The 16,454-nt window shown below is 45.2% G+C and overlaps 1 protein-coding gene and 3 non-coding genes across 4 annotated transcripts; all 4 read left to right on the top strand.

The window, feature by feature from the left end:
- The first annotated feature begins 998 nt into the window (after positions 1-998).
- On the top strand, positions 999-1,071 carry trnam-cau (transfer RNA methionine (anticodon CAU)). The gene has a single exon. It is a non-coding gene; the product is annotated as a tRNA-Met (tRNA).
- A 1,245-nt stretch (positions 1,072-2,316) lies between these two features.
- Positions 2,317-2,389, top strand: trnam-cau (transfer RNA methionine (anticodon CAU)). Its single transcript has one exon. It is a non-coding gene; the product is annotated as a tRNA-Met (tRNA).
- A 699-nt stretch (positions 2,390-3,088) lies between these two features.
- Positions 3,089-3,161, top strand: trnam-cau (transfer RNA methionine (anticodon CAU)). Its single transcript has one exon. It is a non-coding gene; the product is annotated as a tRNA-Met (tRNA).
- Positions 3,162-3,963: 802 nt separating this feature from the next.
- LOC130371069 (uncharacterized) lies at positions 3,964-10,525 on the top strand. The gene is made up of 3 exons (XM_056576699.1): positions 3,964-4,290; positions 4,393-4,686; positions 10,399-10,525. The coding sequence occupies exons 1-3, from the start codon at positions 4,034-4,036 to the stop codon at positions 10,523-10,525; spliced, it is 678 nt and encodes a 225-aa protein (XP_056432674.1). The 5' UTR covers positions 3,964-4,033.
- Positions 10,526-16,454: the final 5,929 nt, after the last annotated feature.

The raw sequence follows: 16,454 nt of genomic DNA, 5'->3' as shown, positions 1-16,454 counted from the left end.
ATTATACTTAATATCAATCTTAGCGCAAAAATTGCTGTAAGCCTGACTCTTGCTGTTCAATGGTTCCCATGTTGGTGCAGTAGGCAGCGCGTCAGTCTCATAATCTGAAGGTCGTGAGTTCGAGCCTCACACGGGGCATAGTATTTTAGAAACTAACTAGTATCATGCATTGTAAAAATGTTTGTAAAAAAATCGGATACCCGTGCCCGGTTTAAAGAAACTTCATTTCCAGGCTGTCTTAATGTACGGAAGGTATTACTTATGAAAATCTTGTGGCTTCTGAGAAGAAATTACTTGACAGCCATAAAACATGGCATCCTTAATTGAGTACAACAGTAGTTCAAGTTGTCATAATGATTTATATATTATGTGTTACGTGGATTTTTATTATACTTAATATCAATCAAAGCGCAAAAATTGCTCTAAGCCTGACTCTTGCTGTTCACTGGTTCCCTCGTTGGTGCAGTAGGCAGCAAGTCATTCGCATAATCTGAAGGTCGTGAGTTCGAGCCTCTCACAGGGCACAGATTTTTAGAAACTAAATAGTATCATATATTGTAAAAATGTTTGTAAAAAAAATCGGATACCAGTGCCCGGTTTAAAGATTCTTGATTTCCAGGCTATCTTAATATTCTGAAGGTATTACTTCTGAGAACCTTGTTGCTTCTGGGAAGAAATGACTTGACAGAGTTTTAGAAACTAAATAGTATCATATATTGTAAAAATGTTTGTAAAAAAAATCGGATACCAGTGCCCGGTTTAAAGATTTTTGATTTCCAGGCTATCTTTATATTCTGAAGGTATTACTTCTGAGAACCTTGTTGCTTCTGGGAAGAAATGACTTGACAGCCATAAAACATGGCATTCCTAATTGTGTACAACAGTAGTTCAAATTCTCCTATTGATTTAACATGATACGTGTAACATGGATTTTAATTATACTCTGTATCGATCTTAGCGCAAAAATTGGTATGAGCCTGAATGGTTATGATCTGGTTGCCTCGTTGGCGCAGTAGGCAGCGCGTCAGTCTCATAATCTGAAGGTCGTGAGTTCGAGCCTCACACGGGGCATGGAGTTTTAGAAACTAACAAGTATCATGCATTGTAAATATCTTTGTAAAAAAATCGGATACCCGTGCCCGGTTTAAAGATTCTTGATTTCCAGGCTATCTTAATATTCTGAAGGTATTACTTCTGAGAACCTTGTTGCTTCTGGGAAGAAATGACTTGACAGCCATAAAACATGGCATTCCTAATTGTGTACAACAGTAGTTCAAATGTTCCTATTGATTTAACATGATACGTGTAACATGGATTTTTATAATACTTTGTATCGATTTTAGCGCAAAAATTGGTATGAGCCTGAATGGTTATGATTTAGTTGCCTCGTTGGTGCAGTAGGCAGCGCGTCAGTCTCATAATCTGTAGGTCGTGAGTTCGAGCCTCACACGGGGCATTGAGTTTTAGAAACTAACTAGTATCATGCATTGTAAAAATGTTTGTAAAAAAATCGAATACCCGTGCCCGGTTTAAAGAAACTTCATTTCCAGGCTCTCTTAATGTACGGAAGGTATTACTGATGAGAATCTTGTGGCTTCTGAGAAGAAATTACTTGACAGCCATAAAACATGGCATCCTTAATTGAGTACAACAGTAGTTCAAGTTGTCATAATGATTTATATATTATGTGTTACGTGGATTTTTATTATACTTAATATCAATCAAAGCACAAAAATTGCTCTAAGCCTGATTCTTGCTGTTCACTGGTTCCCTCGTTGGTGCAGTAGGCAGCAAGTCATTCGCATAATCTGAAGGTCGTGAGTTCGAGCCTCTCACAGGGCACAGATTTTTAGAAACTAAATAGTATCATATATTGTAAAAATGTTTGTAAAAAAAATCGGATACCAGTGCCCGGTTTAAAGATTCTTGATTTCCAGGCTATCTTAATATTCTGAAGGTATTACTTCTGAGAACCTTGTTGCTTCTGGGAAGAAATGACTTGACAGAGTTTTAGAAACTAAATAGTATCATATATTGTAAAAATGTTTGTAAAAAAAATCGGATACCAGTGCCCGGTTTAAAGATTCTTGATTTCCAGGCTATCTTAATATTCTGAAGGTATTACTTCTGAGAACCTTGTTGCTTCTGGGAAGAAATGACTTGACAGCCATAAAACATGGCATTCCTAATTGTGTACAACAGGAGTTCAAATTCTCCTATTGATTTAACATGATACGTGTAACATGGATTTTTATAATACTCTGTATCGATCTTAGCGCAAAAATTGGTATGAGCCTGAATGGTTGTGATCTGGTTGCCTCGTTGGCGCAGTAGGCAGCGCGTCAGTCTCATAATTTGAAGGTCGTGAGTTCGAGCCTCACACGGGGCATAGTGTTTTAGAAACTAACTAGTATCATGCATTGTAAAAATGTTTGTAAAATAATCGGATACCCGTGCCCGGTTCAAAGAAACTTCATTTCCAGGCTGTCTTAATGTACGGAAGGTATTACTTATGAGAATCTTGTGGCTTCTGAGAAGAAATTACTAGACAGCCATAAAACATGGCATCCTTAATTGAGTGCAACAGTAGTTCAAGTTGTCATAATGATTTACATATTATGTGTTACGTGGATTTTTATTATACTTAATATCAATCAAAGCGCAAAAATTGCTCAAAGCCTGACTCTTGCGGTTCACTGGTTCCCTCGTTGGTGCAGTAGGCAGCACGTCATTCGCATAATCTGAAGGTCGTGAGTTCGAGCCTCTCACAGGGCACAGAGTTTTAGAAACTAAATAGTATCATATATTGTAAAAAAAATTGTAAAAAAAATCGGATACCAGTGCCCGGTTTAAAGATTCTTGATTTCCAGGCTATCTTAATATTCTGAAGGTATTACTTCTGAGAACCTTGTTGCTTCTGGGAAGAAATGACTTGACAGCCATAAAACATGGCATTCCTAATTGTGTACAACAGGAGTTCAAATTCTCCTATTGATTTAACATGATACGTGTAACATGGATTTTTATAATACTCTGTATCGATCTTAGCGCAAAAATTGGTATGAGCCTGAATGGTTGTGATCTGGTTGCCTCGTTGGCGCAGTAGGCAGCGCGTCAGTCTCATAATCTGAAGGTCGTGAGTTCGAGCCTCACACGGGGCATAGTGTTTTAGAAACTAACTAGTATCATGCATTGTAAAAATGTTTGTAAAATAATCGGATACCCGTGCCCGGTTCAAAGAAACTTCATTTCCAGGCTGTCTTAATGTACGGAAGGTATTACTTATGAGAATCTTGTGGCTTCTGAGAAGAAATTACTAGACAGCCATAAAACATGGCATCCTTAATTGAGTGCAACAGTAGTTCAAGTTGTCATAATGATTTACATATTATGTGTTACGTGGATTTTTATTATACTTAATATCAATCAAAGCGCAATAATTGCTCTAAGCCTGACTCTTGCGGTTCACTGGTTCCCTCGTTGGTGCAGTAGGCAGCACGTCATTCGCATAATCTGAAGGTCGTGAGTTCGAGCCTCTCACAGGGCACAGAGTGTTAGAAACTAAATAGTATCATATATTGTAAATCGTGGAGATATACGTATTGTATATAAAATATTCTCCCAAATAGGGATAAGACTAATTTTCCTGTTTTTGCAGTTGGTTCTGGTTACCACGCCCAGTTGGTTCAGGGAGGAAGGAGAGGAGCACCTACTTTTCCCATCACTCGGCAACAGCTGTTGTTTCTGAGGTCTTGTGGCTTCAACATACCTCAGATGGCTGGTGTTCTTAATGTGTCCGAACGTACTGTTCAAAGACGTTTGAGGCAAGTGGCTAAATCATGTTTAATTTGTTTTTGCTCTGTCATTATGTGATGGAGCTTTCCATCATTGCATTATAATTTGTATATGTATCATACATATACCCACACAGACATACACACTATAAAACAATCAATATTGATTGATAATGTGCTAAACATATTTTTTTCCTTCTATTAACAGAGTGTTAAACCTGCGCCAGACATTTTCAACTATGCCCGAATCGGATCTGGATGACCTAGTCACGGAGCTGGTTTCTGGCAATGACTTGGTGGGTCCTGAGTCAGTACGAGCGGCGCTGCGTGCAAGGGGACTCCGCGTCCAACGTAGAAGGGTGCGAGAAAGTATGCTGCGCACAAACCCTGGGGCAGCTGCACTTAGATCCTTACTGCAGAGACCAGAGAGAAGGACCTACCAAGTACAAGGTCCTAACTCTTTGTGGCACATTGATGGTAACCACAAGTTGATAAGGTATTTACCATTTCTAAACTCTGTTATTACATCAGATATTTGCACTTGCAATATATTATGTCAGTGGCTGCGTTGTGATTTATATTAAGTATGTTTTTGTAGGTGGAGGATGGTCATCCATGGAGGGATAGATGGCTACAGTCGCTTGGTTGTTTTCCTCCGTGCCTCCTCCAACAACCGCAGCAGCACAGTGTTGGAAAGCTTTGTCAATGCTGTGGATCGCTATGGTGTGCCCTCCAGGGTCAGGACTGACAAAGGAGGAGAAAACAGTTCTGTGTGCCTCATGATGAACCTCTTCCGAGGTTTTAGACGAGGCAGCGCCATTCAAGGGAGGAGCGTACACAACCAACGCATAGAGAGGCTCTGGGGGGATCTCTGGCGTGGACTCACAAACGTGTACCACAGCCTATTTCACTTTTTGGAGAATGAGGGCATAATTAACCCTGACAGTGATATGCATCTCTGGGCTCTCCATTATGTGTATCTTCCAAGGCTGAACAGAGATTTAGCCGACTTTGTCCATCAGTGGAATCACCATGGGCTAAGGACGGAAGGTCACATGAGTCCATTGCAGATCTTTGTTCAAGGGTGTCTCCAGCAGCAGGGAAGAAGTTCATCTGCCATGCAGTACATTTTTGGAGGAACTGCTGCTGGCCCTGCCCCTCCTCATGCTGCAGGCCCTGCCCCTCCTCATGCTGCTGGCCTTGCCCCTCCTCATGCTGCTGGCCCTGCCCCTCCTCATGCTGCTGGCCCTGCCCCTCCTCATGCTGCTGGCCCTGCCCCTCCTCATGCTGCTGGCCTTGCCCCTCCTCATGCTGCTGGCCCTGCCCCTCCTCATGCTGCTGGCCTTGCCCCTCCTCATGCTGCTGGCCCTGCCCCTCCTCATGCTGCTGGCCCTGCCCCTCCTCATGCTGCTGGCCTTGCCCCTCCTCATGCTGCTGGCCTTGCCCCTCCTCATGCTGCTGGCCTTGCCCCTCCTCATGCTGCTGCTGCCCCTGCGGCTGCTGCAACTGATGAAGAAGTTGCATTGCTAGTAGACTGGCAAGAGAGGGTAACTGTGCCTCATATCGACTATCCTTTGGAAGAAGCAGTGATGGAGCACATTCAGGCACAGTTTGACCCTCTCAGTGGCCCCAGGGGAGAACATGGAATGCTAATAATCCGTGGCCTGATATCCTTTATAGACTCCTTGTGATAGAAGAAAGACTTGCTTCTTAACCACAAGGACCATATAAATAAAAATGGAATCAAATGAAAGCTTCTGAATTAATATTTTTTTGTACAGTTTAAGAGAAAACAACTAGAACATAAAAAAATAAATCTCTACATAAAGAACCAGTTTTCAAAGTGAATATCAGCTTGGAAACATAACATGGTAGGCCTATACCAAAACCTCTATCAATCAGTATCCCTATCTATGGGAATGAGTCACACCAAGTTTAAAGCTTGTAGGGAGAGAGTGCAATGTGGCAGAAGTTAAAGTAATGTACGTTAATTTAGAATTTAGATGGTGGTCTATGGTGCTATTTCACTTCATTAATGTACAGAGTTTTAACACAAATCATATTTAATTGACATATCACTATAGTTAATAATTAAATCTTAATATAAATGCTTTCTAACTTCTTAGGGGTTAGGGGCTAACGAGTCAGTTGTAACAGCAATGTAGTAGTCGTATGGCAAAGGTAGGTTTTTCCCTATCCAAGCAGTGGCACGCCAACCAGCAAACATTTCCTCGACCTGCGTCGAGGTGTATAAGTCAAGTAGATGTCGAGTCACAACCTGACTTTATTTCGAGCATTTGACGACATGAAAACATAATTTTGGAATTGGAGTGTTGAAACTGAATAGACACTGCCAGCAAGCATTTCTGCATTTAACAAGTCTAATAAACGCCGGGTCACAACGTTACTTTATTTCAACCATTTGTCGGCATGAAAACATATAGGCCTAGGGAAATGGTGATTTAGAGGACAGCTTGTTTGACACTTTTGTTACTGTGGCTCCCTCTCACTCCTTTCCACTGTGTATTTATATCGATTGAACGAGAGGATGTAACGATAACTCCATGAAAATAAAGGCTCGATGGCTATAATAATTTAAAAAACGTGTTATAACTTATAAAGCGTGTTACAAGACACCAAGATGATCTGGCTGGCTGACTAAAAAGGCACTGTCTGAACTTATAACACAGGAGGTCTGGCTTGTCGACGAAAAAGCATTGCGATCATAAAAGCGTGACCATCTGACAAAAGCAGAAATACGGTAATAAATGGATTCGATCCGACAACCTCCTGCCTACAGGTCAAGCGTCTCTATCAAATGGGCCACGGGAACCACACAGATGCATTTGCATTTACTAATATATATATATCTAAATGACGCTACAACTAACGCCAAATGAGAGGAGAAATTCTCAAAGCAGATCTGTGCTGAACTGATTTGGTCTGCTTGTCTTGGTCAGCGATTGGGCGCAAACACTTCAAATGCATTGGCTGAGAGAAAAGAAGGGCGGAGATTATTAGCATACTAGAGGAACGCCGTATTTTACGCGCGTTTTGATGTTCAAAACGCGCATATTTTACGCGCGCTCTTGAAAGGCTTAAATTGCGGCGTAAAAAGCGGCGCTTTTTTGCGCATGACGGCGTAAAATACGCTGTTTTTCTACATTTTACGGCGTATTTTACGGCGTAATGAAGGTGATACGCGTCTAAATGATGCCGCTTTATGGCGGGGATGGCTTGCCATACGCGCGCGCCCAGAACGCGTTCCGGCGTTTCAGCGCGCGCGCCCAGAACGCATATTAGCATATTAACAGCACGCGTGCTGTTAATATGCTAATGCGCTCCTCCCCTCAATTTTCTCAGCCAATAGATTTGAGCCGTTTTCCCCTAATCATATGCTAGGGCAAACACACAGACAACATCAGTCGAGACCAGAGCTCTTCTTTCGCGAATCTTTTCTGTTGTGTCGTTCTTAAAGTCGAAAGATGTTAAGATGTTTCAAATTAGGTGGTTAATGTGGAGGTGGTGAACACTACAAGTACATACACTTTGACTATACACTATCTAAGCTACTTGACCGAACATTGTGTATGGTAAGTGCCGTGGCAACTATGATAACATAATTAAAAAATACTTTTATTTATAGCGTATCGTTTATTACATTTATTTATTACAGCATTACATGAGTCAGCTTATTCGTCTTCTGAGTACAATAAAAACAATAAAAGAGTTCAGAAGTTAGAGTTGAAATTCCATTAGAAGTAAATAAGTCTGTCTGAAGTATTAACATGCAGTTGCAGGTTTTAGCCTGTACGTGGTAGTAGCCTATAAGACGAGGTATAATTCACTTCATCAGTTGGAATGAGACAGATAGAAAAAACTATATATATATATATATATATAATATAGGGAGGTGAGGAGATAGATACTACTACAACTGATACTATTGGTAACCAACTGGTAGGTATTGGTACCCAACAGACCAAGCCCTTTAGGAAGACTTCCATCCCGCTCCTGTCACATTACATAAATAGTTGGTGTATAGCCTATATAAATGCAGAAAATATTGCAGCCAAAATTGCCCCCAAAATATTCACAACATTTACCATTTAACCATCCCTTTTCACATTAAACTGGCCTCTACTCTTGATACATTTGTAACTCACCTACAAACTCACTCATAGCCTTTAATTTAGTGAAACGTTTTGGTCACCTTTTTCCTATTTCTTCTTCACAGTGTCTACACGTCAGGTCATTGTGAGGAATATATTAATCATATATTTATATTAGTTAGTTAGTATGTTATTACTATATTGTTATTAAGTGAACATCAGTCCATGTGTTACAAACAAACAGCAGAAATCAAATGCCGGGAGGAGGGAGAAGCCTGTCTGGGCAGGCTCTATACACTGCGGTCCCGGTCCAACCAGCACCTGCCGACAATCTCCTGATTAGGAGTGAGAGAAACACAGGCATACACACAGCAGGGGCCGGGTCAAAGACCCGCCTGGGTCATCACACCTGCAACTGAACACCTCCAAGAGAAATTGTGGTGGATTACAGGAGGACTAAATGACATATGCTACCAGTCTCCATTGAGAGGGGACAATGTGGAGGGGGTCACCACGTACAAATGCCAACACAGATGCACTCTAGAAAGAGCAGAGCCGGCTGTACTTGCTAAGGAGGCTGTGGTCCTTCAATGTCTGCAAGGTCCTCAGGATGTTTAGCCAGTCTGTCATTGTACTCTCCTATATGCTGTTGTGGGGAGGCAGCGTTAAGAAGATGGATACTGGGCGACTGGACAGGTTGTTAAGGAAAGCTGGCTATGTTTTGGGTATAGAGCTGAAGTGCATCACTTCAATAGCAGAGAAAAGAAGACTGAAATGGATTATGGCAATCCTGGATAATGACCCCCACTGTACAACACATTCAAATTCATACTCTTGTTCTTTCCATATTTATAGAATATGTTCCACATTCAAATTTAACAACAAGCCATACTTACAGTGATGATGTCCTGCACTGTTTCACTTTACACTACCACCATTGCACATCCTGGTCAATATTTCACATCATCAGTATCTATCAGGCCTAGTAATCACTCCACATGCTGTTTACTCTTTACTTTTATGTACCTGAGAGTGATTTGATTTATTTTACGTCTGATATGTGTGTGTGTGTGTGTGTGTGTGTGTGTGTGTGTGTGTGTGTGTGTGTGTGTGTGTGTGTGTGTGTGTGTGTGTGTGTGTGTGTGTGTGTGTGTGTGTGTGTGTATGAAATTTTGTTGGACCACCCTTACCTTGATTGCTGAACAAATTCATTTGGCATTGCTTCAATAGGCTACTGCAAGGTCTAAAGAATTATTTCCGTCAAGTGTTCAATTCAATTCAATTTTCACCCTGATCTTGTAGGCTATTGATGATGGGAGAGTCGGACCACAGCGCAAAGCCTTCTCCAACACATCCCAAAGATTCTCAGGACTATGTGGTAGCCATGTATGAAAAGGATGGCATGCTCCCTGAACCACTCTTTCATGAGCCAGATGAATCTTGGAGTCATCGTCTTGAAGTATTTCCATGCCATCAGGGAAGAAAAAAATCCATTGATGGAATTCAGTTCATTCAGTAGCTATCACTCTATCTATCTATCTATCTATCTATCTATCTATCTATCTATCTATCTATCTATCTATCTATCTATCTATCTATCTATCTATCTATCTATCTATCTATCTATCTATCTATCTATCTATCTATCTATCTATCTATCTATCTATCTAAATGATGATGGTTAAGGTTAGATGGTTAAAGTATTCCAATACCTCATGTCCAGTTAGTCGTTATTTTAAAGCTGTTTGACTGATCATTTTGTAAATCGGCAATATGATCATACTGGAATAAAAAGAGCATCTATGTTTATTTATAGCATAGTGTTTATTTCTGCATGACACGAGTCATCGTATTGGTCTGTTTGGAGTCCATTAACCATAGAAGATCACAGAAGTAGGATTCCACGCTGACCTCTAGGGCCACTGAGAGAGTCAACTGTATGTGAATCTCCCCCGCTAGCATGGTCAATGATGGCCTATTGAGCAACAAATTAGCAGTAGCGGTGGATGCTCAGCATTAGGAGTGGATGTAGACAATGAGCAGCCCCAAGTGGTGGATCAGCAGAACCTGCTGAAGGAGCTGCAAAGATTGTGGATGTAGAGCAGAGTTTAGCCAAACTAATGCTCGGGGCCTACCACGGCCCCTTCTTCTCTTTTCACTGGTCCCCCATGAATTCATAAATTGAATGTGGCCCGTTCTTATACTTTACATTTTACCCACACAGTTAACACATCTGTCAGAAATATCATTAATTTAACTAAAGACTATAGGATTGGGTAATAATAGAATGACAGAAGTTTTTGGGAATCACAGGGGGTTTGTGTTCTAAAAAAACACAATTGTTCTCTAACTTTCGATTGTTGGCCCTTGATGGCTTATACTGATGTAAATTTAGAGGGTCAGCAGCAGTAGAGGATCAGGGGATTGATATAGAGGGCCAGTAGCAGAGGTGCCCCCCAACCCCTACTCATAAATGGGGACTGTGTGGAAAGGGTTTCAGACTTTAGATTCCTGGGCACACACCACATCAAAGAGGATCTCTCCTGGATCACAGTAGTCAAGAAGGCCCAGCAGCAGCGACTCTATTTTCTGAGGATCCTCAGGAAAAACAACCTGTAGGAGAAGCTGCTGGTATCTTTCTACTGCTGCTCCATCGAGCTAGCTAGCTGCTCTGAAAATCACCGTTTGCACACTGCCCTCCCTGAAGGACATCTTCAGCTCTCGCTGCCTGGGCAGGGCAGCCAACATCCTAAAAGACCCTTCCCACCCTGGACACAACATGTCCACCCCTCATGGTTCCACCTGGTATAGGTCTCTCAAAGCTCGAACAAACAGACTCAGAGACAGCTACTATCCCATAGCGGTATGTGAATTGAACGATGCAAAATAAGAATTATACATTCATTCAACTATTAATTTCACATTCACAATTTCAGAAAAAACATCCTGAATGTACCATTTGCACTATTAAAAACTTTATTTATCTGTGCAGCACTACTGTGCAATACCGTTGACCTCAGCTGCTATTGTCATTTATCTGTATTTATCTGTCAACACTACTGTGCAATACTGTTTACCTCAGCTGCTATTCCTATTATCTGTATTATTTATCTGTACTTTTATCCTCATTTGTTATTTGTATATTTTATCATTTTTTTTGTTTATATAGATGTTTTATTTATTTATAATGTTAATGTTAATCGCACCGTCTGGGTTGCATTTAAATTTCGTTCCATGTGCAACGACAATAAAGATAATTCTGATTCTGATTCTGATAGCTGTTGATGGCCGTCCATGCTGCCACTTTGCCTCTTGGAATGTCTCAACTAGCCACCCAGGCCAATTTTATATTATTGGCTTATTAAAATCAAAATACCTTTGTTTGCATCTGTTCACAGATCACAGACTGCCCTTTGTTTTGGCTGTGCCCCTGGACCTCTCCGCAGAGGACTTTTCTCAAAGTCTGCGGGATAATGTTCCCGGAGTCCCGGCAGAATTTGAGCTCTGCCGGGTCAGCTCTACCCGGGAGGTGGTCCCGTTGGCCGACCAGTGTCCTCTGGACATCAGAAACCGGAGAGAACTCAACCGGTCCAATTTATATCTTCGACCCAAGGTAGTCTAAGATATAAGTCATAATGAACATAGATTATTAGGGCCACTAAAATGAACCTTTTTTGGTGTAAATGATGTTGTCTGAGTCCACATTTTTATACAATGTTTAACAACGCAGTTTGTGTAAAGGAAACATACTCAAATATTGGCATTTGTTTGTTTTAGAATACCGACAGTCAACAACCACCAAGGTAAGTGTTCTTCTTATTGTATCTACTTTGACATGCGTTTCTGACAGGTTTCATGAGAAACGTTTATTGTTTTTGTACTTCAGTGATAATCCAGGCATCTTGATGGCATTGTTCACAAAGCATACGGTTCTGATCCTAATTCTATTGTTTCGTTTTATTTGTTTTCTAGAGAGCGCCCAGTCAGTCCCCAGCAGGGATTGGTAGACCAGCCCGGGGTGCCATCAAGGTAAATAATTGTCATTCTACCACTCAACAAGCACATTTTTCACAAAGCATATGGTTCTGATTCTAATTCTATTGTGTCGTTTTATTTGTTTTCCAGAGAGCGCCCAGTCATTCCCCAGCAGGGTTTGGTAGACCAGCCCGGGGTGCCATCAAGGTAAATAATTGTCATTCTACCACTCAACACGCACATTTTTCACAAAGCATATGGTTCTGATCCTATATTGTGTCGTTTTATTTGTTTTCCAGAGAGCGCCCAGTCATTCCCCAGCAGGGTTTGGTAGACCAGCCCGGGGTGCCATCAAGGTAAATAATTGTCATTCTACCACTCAACACGCACATTTTTCACAAAGCATATGGTTCTGATCCTATATTGTGTTGTTTTATTTGTTTTCTAGAGAGCGCCCAGTCAGTCCCCAGCAGGGTTTGGTAGACCAGCCCGGGGTGCCATCAAGGTAAATAATTGTCATTCTACCACTCAACACGCACATTTTTCACAAAGCATATGGTTCTGATCCTATATTGTGTTGTTTTATTTGTTTTCTAGAGAGCGCCCAGTCAGTCCCCAGCAGGGTTTGGTAGACCAGCCCGGGGTGCCATCAAGGTAAATAATTGTCATTCTACCACTCAACACATGCATTGTTCACATGCCCAACCATCAGCATTACTTATCCAGGATGAATTTATCCTGGGTTAATATCATACGGCTAACAATTTTCAATTACAATCACACAGGCATCTCTGGCCTACATGAAGCAACAAGAGAAAAAAATATATACACAGTGGTAGGCATTAGGGCTGCCGCGATTAGTCGATGTGGTCGACGAAGTCGACGGTAAAAATGCGTCGGCATCAATAATTTAAGTCGATGCATCTTTTTTTAATTTTATGAATTTACCTTTTCAATTTCTAAAACGCTTCAGTTCAGTATAACGAATGTGCGTCTTCCGTATCACTACGTGCTGCGTGCCTGACGTCAGTCTTTTTTGGCACCAGTCATTGGTCGCCTTCAGTCAACGCTTCAGTTTTAAAAAATCATGGCAGCAGCAGCAGTCGAGTCCGACTAACCATGGGAAACGGTTGAAATTTGAATTAGTTACGAGCGTAAAGCATTGTAGGGATTGTGCTTCGCGGGGTTTGTTTGCCGTTGCTATGGTTACCTAAATCATTAAACGCAACTGAAAACGATGGCCGATGCGAGTTTGAAACTAAAACTGTGATTGTGAAAAAAGTATAAATGCTATCGAAATTCCGTTTGGATAGGATTGAAGAAACAAGTGTGTAGATTTGTTTAATGGTTTGAACGATGGTAAACGGTTGAAAAAAGGACTGGTTACGATGTCAAACAGTGGAAGGACCGCCGGTTAGAATGATGTAATATTGTAGTGCCGGAGGAAAAGGAGGACGTAGGCAACTTAATTATAACTATTTATTACAATAAAGCAGAACAGAATAATCGGTCACAGCGCATGGTTCGTACTCCAGTGCCACACTCTAAAGCGTCCCCCTAGACCCCAGTGACTCCTAACCAGCTCCCTCCCACTCGATCCGTAAGAGGGGAACACAAAACTATAATGTAGTCACTACACCAGCCCCCCCAGTGTTCACCTCAATACTCGAAATCCCAGAGGCGAGGAGGGCGTATGGCCCGGCCCCCACGACTGTAGGCATAGTCAGGAGGTGCGGGAGGAGGCGTGACACCGTCCATCACATCCCCATGCTGGGCGGGGCGGGGGGCCGCGACGACCGGAGGGCCGCAAGCTGTGGGGGCTTGTAGGGGTTGGAGGGGGGAATGGCCAAGGCGTGGCCGGGGGGGCAGGACAGGAGGGCGGCCCCTGCGCGGTGGCAGAGCCAAATCTGGGGGCAGCTCAAGGTCCAAGTGAGCCGGTTTGAGGCGATCCACCGACACACACTCAGGCTTACCCCCCATGTCAACCATGAAGCTCTTGGCTCCTGCCTCGATGACACGGAAGGGTCCGTCATAGGGAGGTCGTAGCGGAGCTCTGTGGCCGTCGTGGCGAATGAAAACATAACCTGCAGACTGCAGCTCCGGGGGCACCCGCGAAGCAGGGACGCCATGCTGTGTGGTTGGGACCGGGGCGAAGGTCCTGGCGCCGTCCAGCAGGGAGGCGCGCTGAGCGGAGGCGGACCAGGGCACCGTCGACTTGGGGATGAAGTCACCAGGGACCCGCAGCGGCTGTCCGAACACCAGCTCGGCCGACGACGACCGGAGGTCCTCCTTGGGCGCTGTCCTGAGCCCAAGCATGACCCACGGCAGTTTGTCGAGCCAATTGCTGTCTGTGAGGCTGGCTCGAAGGGCGGCCTTCATGGAGCGACGAAAGCGCTCAACAAGTCCGTTAGCCTGCGGGTGGTAGGCGGTAGTGCGGTGTAGCTTGACCCCCAGACACTCCGCCACTGCCGCCCACAGCCCTGAAGTAAACTGCGGGCCACGGTCAGAGGAGAGGTCAGCAGGAGTGCCGTAGCGGGAGACCCACACCGCGATGAACGCCCGGGCCAGGTCGGGGGCTGTCGTTGAGGAGAGCGGGACTGCCTCCGGCCAGCGTGTCGTCCTGTCCACCATGGTGAAGAGGTAAGTGAAACCATGCGAGGGGGGTAGGGGTCCCACCAGGTCCACGTTGACATGGTCGAACCTCCGCTCTGGCACCGAGAAGTGTTCCAAGGGGGCCTTGACATGGCAATGCACCTTGGCGCGTTGACAGGCAGTGCAAGTGTCGACCCAGGCCCTCACATCTCTCTTGAGTCCGTGCCAGACGAACTTCTCTGACACCAGCCGCGAGGACGGTTTCCTACCTGGGTGAGACAAGCTGTTTACCGCCTCGAAGACGGGGCGTCTCCAGTTGGCGGGGACTACAGGCCTTGGCTGACCCGTGGAAACGTCGCACAGGAGCTTGGCCCCTGCATCACTAAAGAGCACCTCCTCCAGACGCAGCCCCGTGTCCGACGACCTCAGAGCTTGGACGGAGGGGTCGGCGGCCTGATCCACAGCCATGCGGGAGTAGTCCAGGTTCAGCTGGACTGCACCGACCACCGCCCTGGAGAGACAATCCGCGACCACGTTGGACTTCCCAGCCACGTGCTGGATGTCTGTGGTGAACTCGGAGATGTAGGAGAGTTGGCGCTGCTGGCGGTCGGACCACGGCTCCGCTGCCTTGGACATGGCGTGTGTGAGCGGCTTGTGGTCCACGTAGGCAGTAAACTCACGGCCTTCCAATAAAAAACGGAAGTGTCTGACCGCGAGCCACAGCCCGAGGAGCTCCCTGTCGAAGGTGCTGTACTTTCGCTCTCTGGGAGACAGCTGGCGGCTGAAGAATGCGAGTGGCTGCCAGGAATCCCCAACCCACTGCTCATACACTGCGCCCACGGCAAAGTCTGACGCGTCCGTGGTGAGAGCAGTGGGCGCAGAGGGTGAGGGATGGGCCAACATGGCCGCGTGGGCCAGGGCCGCCTTGGTGTCCTGGAAGGCCTTGACACGTTCCGCCGTCCAGTCAACCTGTTGTTTCAGAGCTTTGCCCTTCTGGGCCTCGTACAGCGGCTGCAGGATTTGAGCTATGTGGTGGAGGAAACGGTAGTAGAAGGTCACCATCCCGATGAACCCCTTGAGCTCGCTGACCGTGCAGGGGCGTGGGAAGGCTGCAACCGCTTCCACCTTCGAGGGGAGGGGGATCACACCCTCTGAGGAGACCTGATGCCCGAGAAAGTTAAGGGTGTCTCTTCCGAACTCACACTTAGCCGGATTGACAATCAGCCCATGTTGGCTGAGCCGCGTGAAGAGGGTCCGGAGGTGGGACAGGTGTTCCTCTTCCGTGGTGCTCGCGACGAGGATGTCGTCCAAGTAGACGAAGAGGAAGGGCAGGTCTTGGAGCACCGAGTGCATGAGGCGTTGGAAGGTCTGCGCCGCGTTCCTCAGGCCGAAGGGCATCCGCAGAAACTCGAAAAGACCGAAGGGGGTGACGACGGCTGTCTTAGGGACGTCCTCTGGGTGCACCGGGACCTGATGGTACCCTCGTACCAGGTCTACCTTGGAGAAGATGCGTTTGCCCGCCAGGTGCGCTGAAAAGTCCTGGATATGCGGGACCAGGTAGCGGTCAGGCTTGGACGCGTCGTTGAGGCGGCGGTAGTCCCCACATGGGCGCCACCCACCGTCTGGCTTAGGAACGATGTGCAGGGGAGACGCCCAGGGGCTGTTCGAGCGTCGAACGATGCCCACCTGCTCCATGTGCGCGAACTCTGCCCTGGCTCTGGCGTGGAGGGGAGGCCCATTGGTCTCGATGTGGTGTTCCACTCCGTGCTTCACCATGGGTGCGGAGAAGGTGGGCCTAGTAAGGTCAGGGAATTCTGCCAGCAGCCGAAGGTACTGGTCACTTTCAGCGAGTGTGTTGGACAACCCGTTGTAGACCGCCTCCCCCTGCGTACAGGCGAAGGAAGCGAAAGTCTGTGAGTTCACCAGGCGCCTGTTCCCCACGTCCACCAACAGGTTATGGGCGCACAGCAAATCTGCGCCA

The sequence above is a fragment of the Gadus chalcogrammus genome, chromosome 18 (genome assembly GCF_026213295.1).
Source record: "Gadus chalcogrammus isolate NIFS_2021 chromosome 18, NIFS_Gcha_1.0, whole genome shotgun sequence".
Classification (NCBI taxonomy): domain Eukaryota; kingdom Metazoa; phylum Chordata; class Actinopteri; order Gadiformes; family Gadidae; genus Gadus; species Gadus chalcogrammus.
This window is presented reverse-complemented; position numbering and strand designations above follow the sequence as displayed.

Coding starts and splice junctions, on each gene's coding strand:
- LOC130371069 (XM_056576699.1), top strand. CDS start 4,034: ATGCCCGAATCGGATCTGGATGACCTAGTCACGGAGCTGGTTTCTGGC. Junction 4,291..4,392: donor GGTAACCACAAGTTGATAAG/GTATTTACCATT, acceptor ATGTTTTTGTAG/GTGGAGGATGGTCATCCATG. Junction 4,687..10,398: donor TGGCGTGGACTCACAAACGT/GTACCACAGCCT, acceptor CTGTGTGGAAAG/GGTTTCAGACTTTAGATTCC.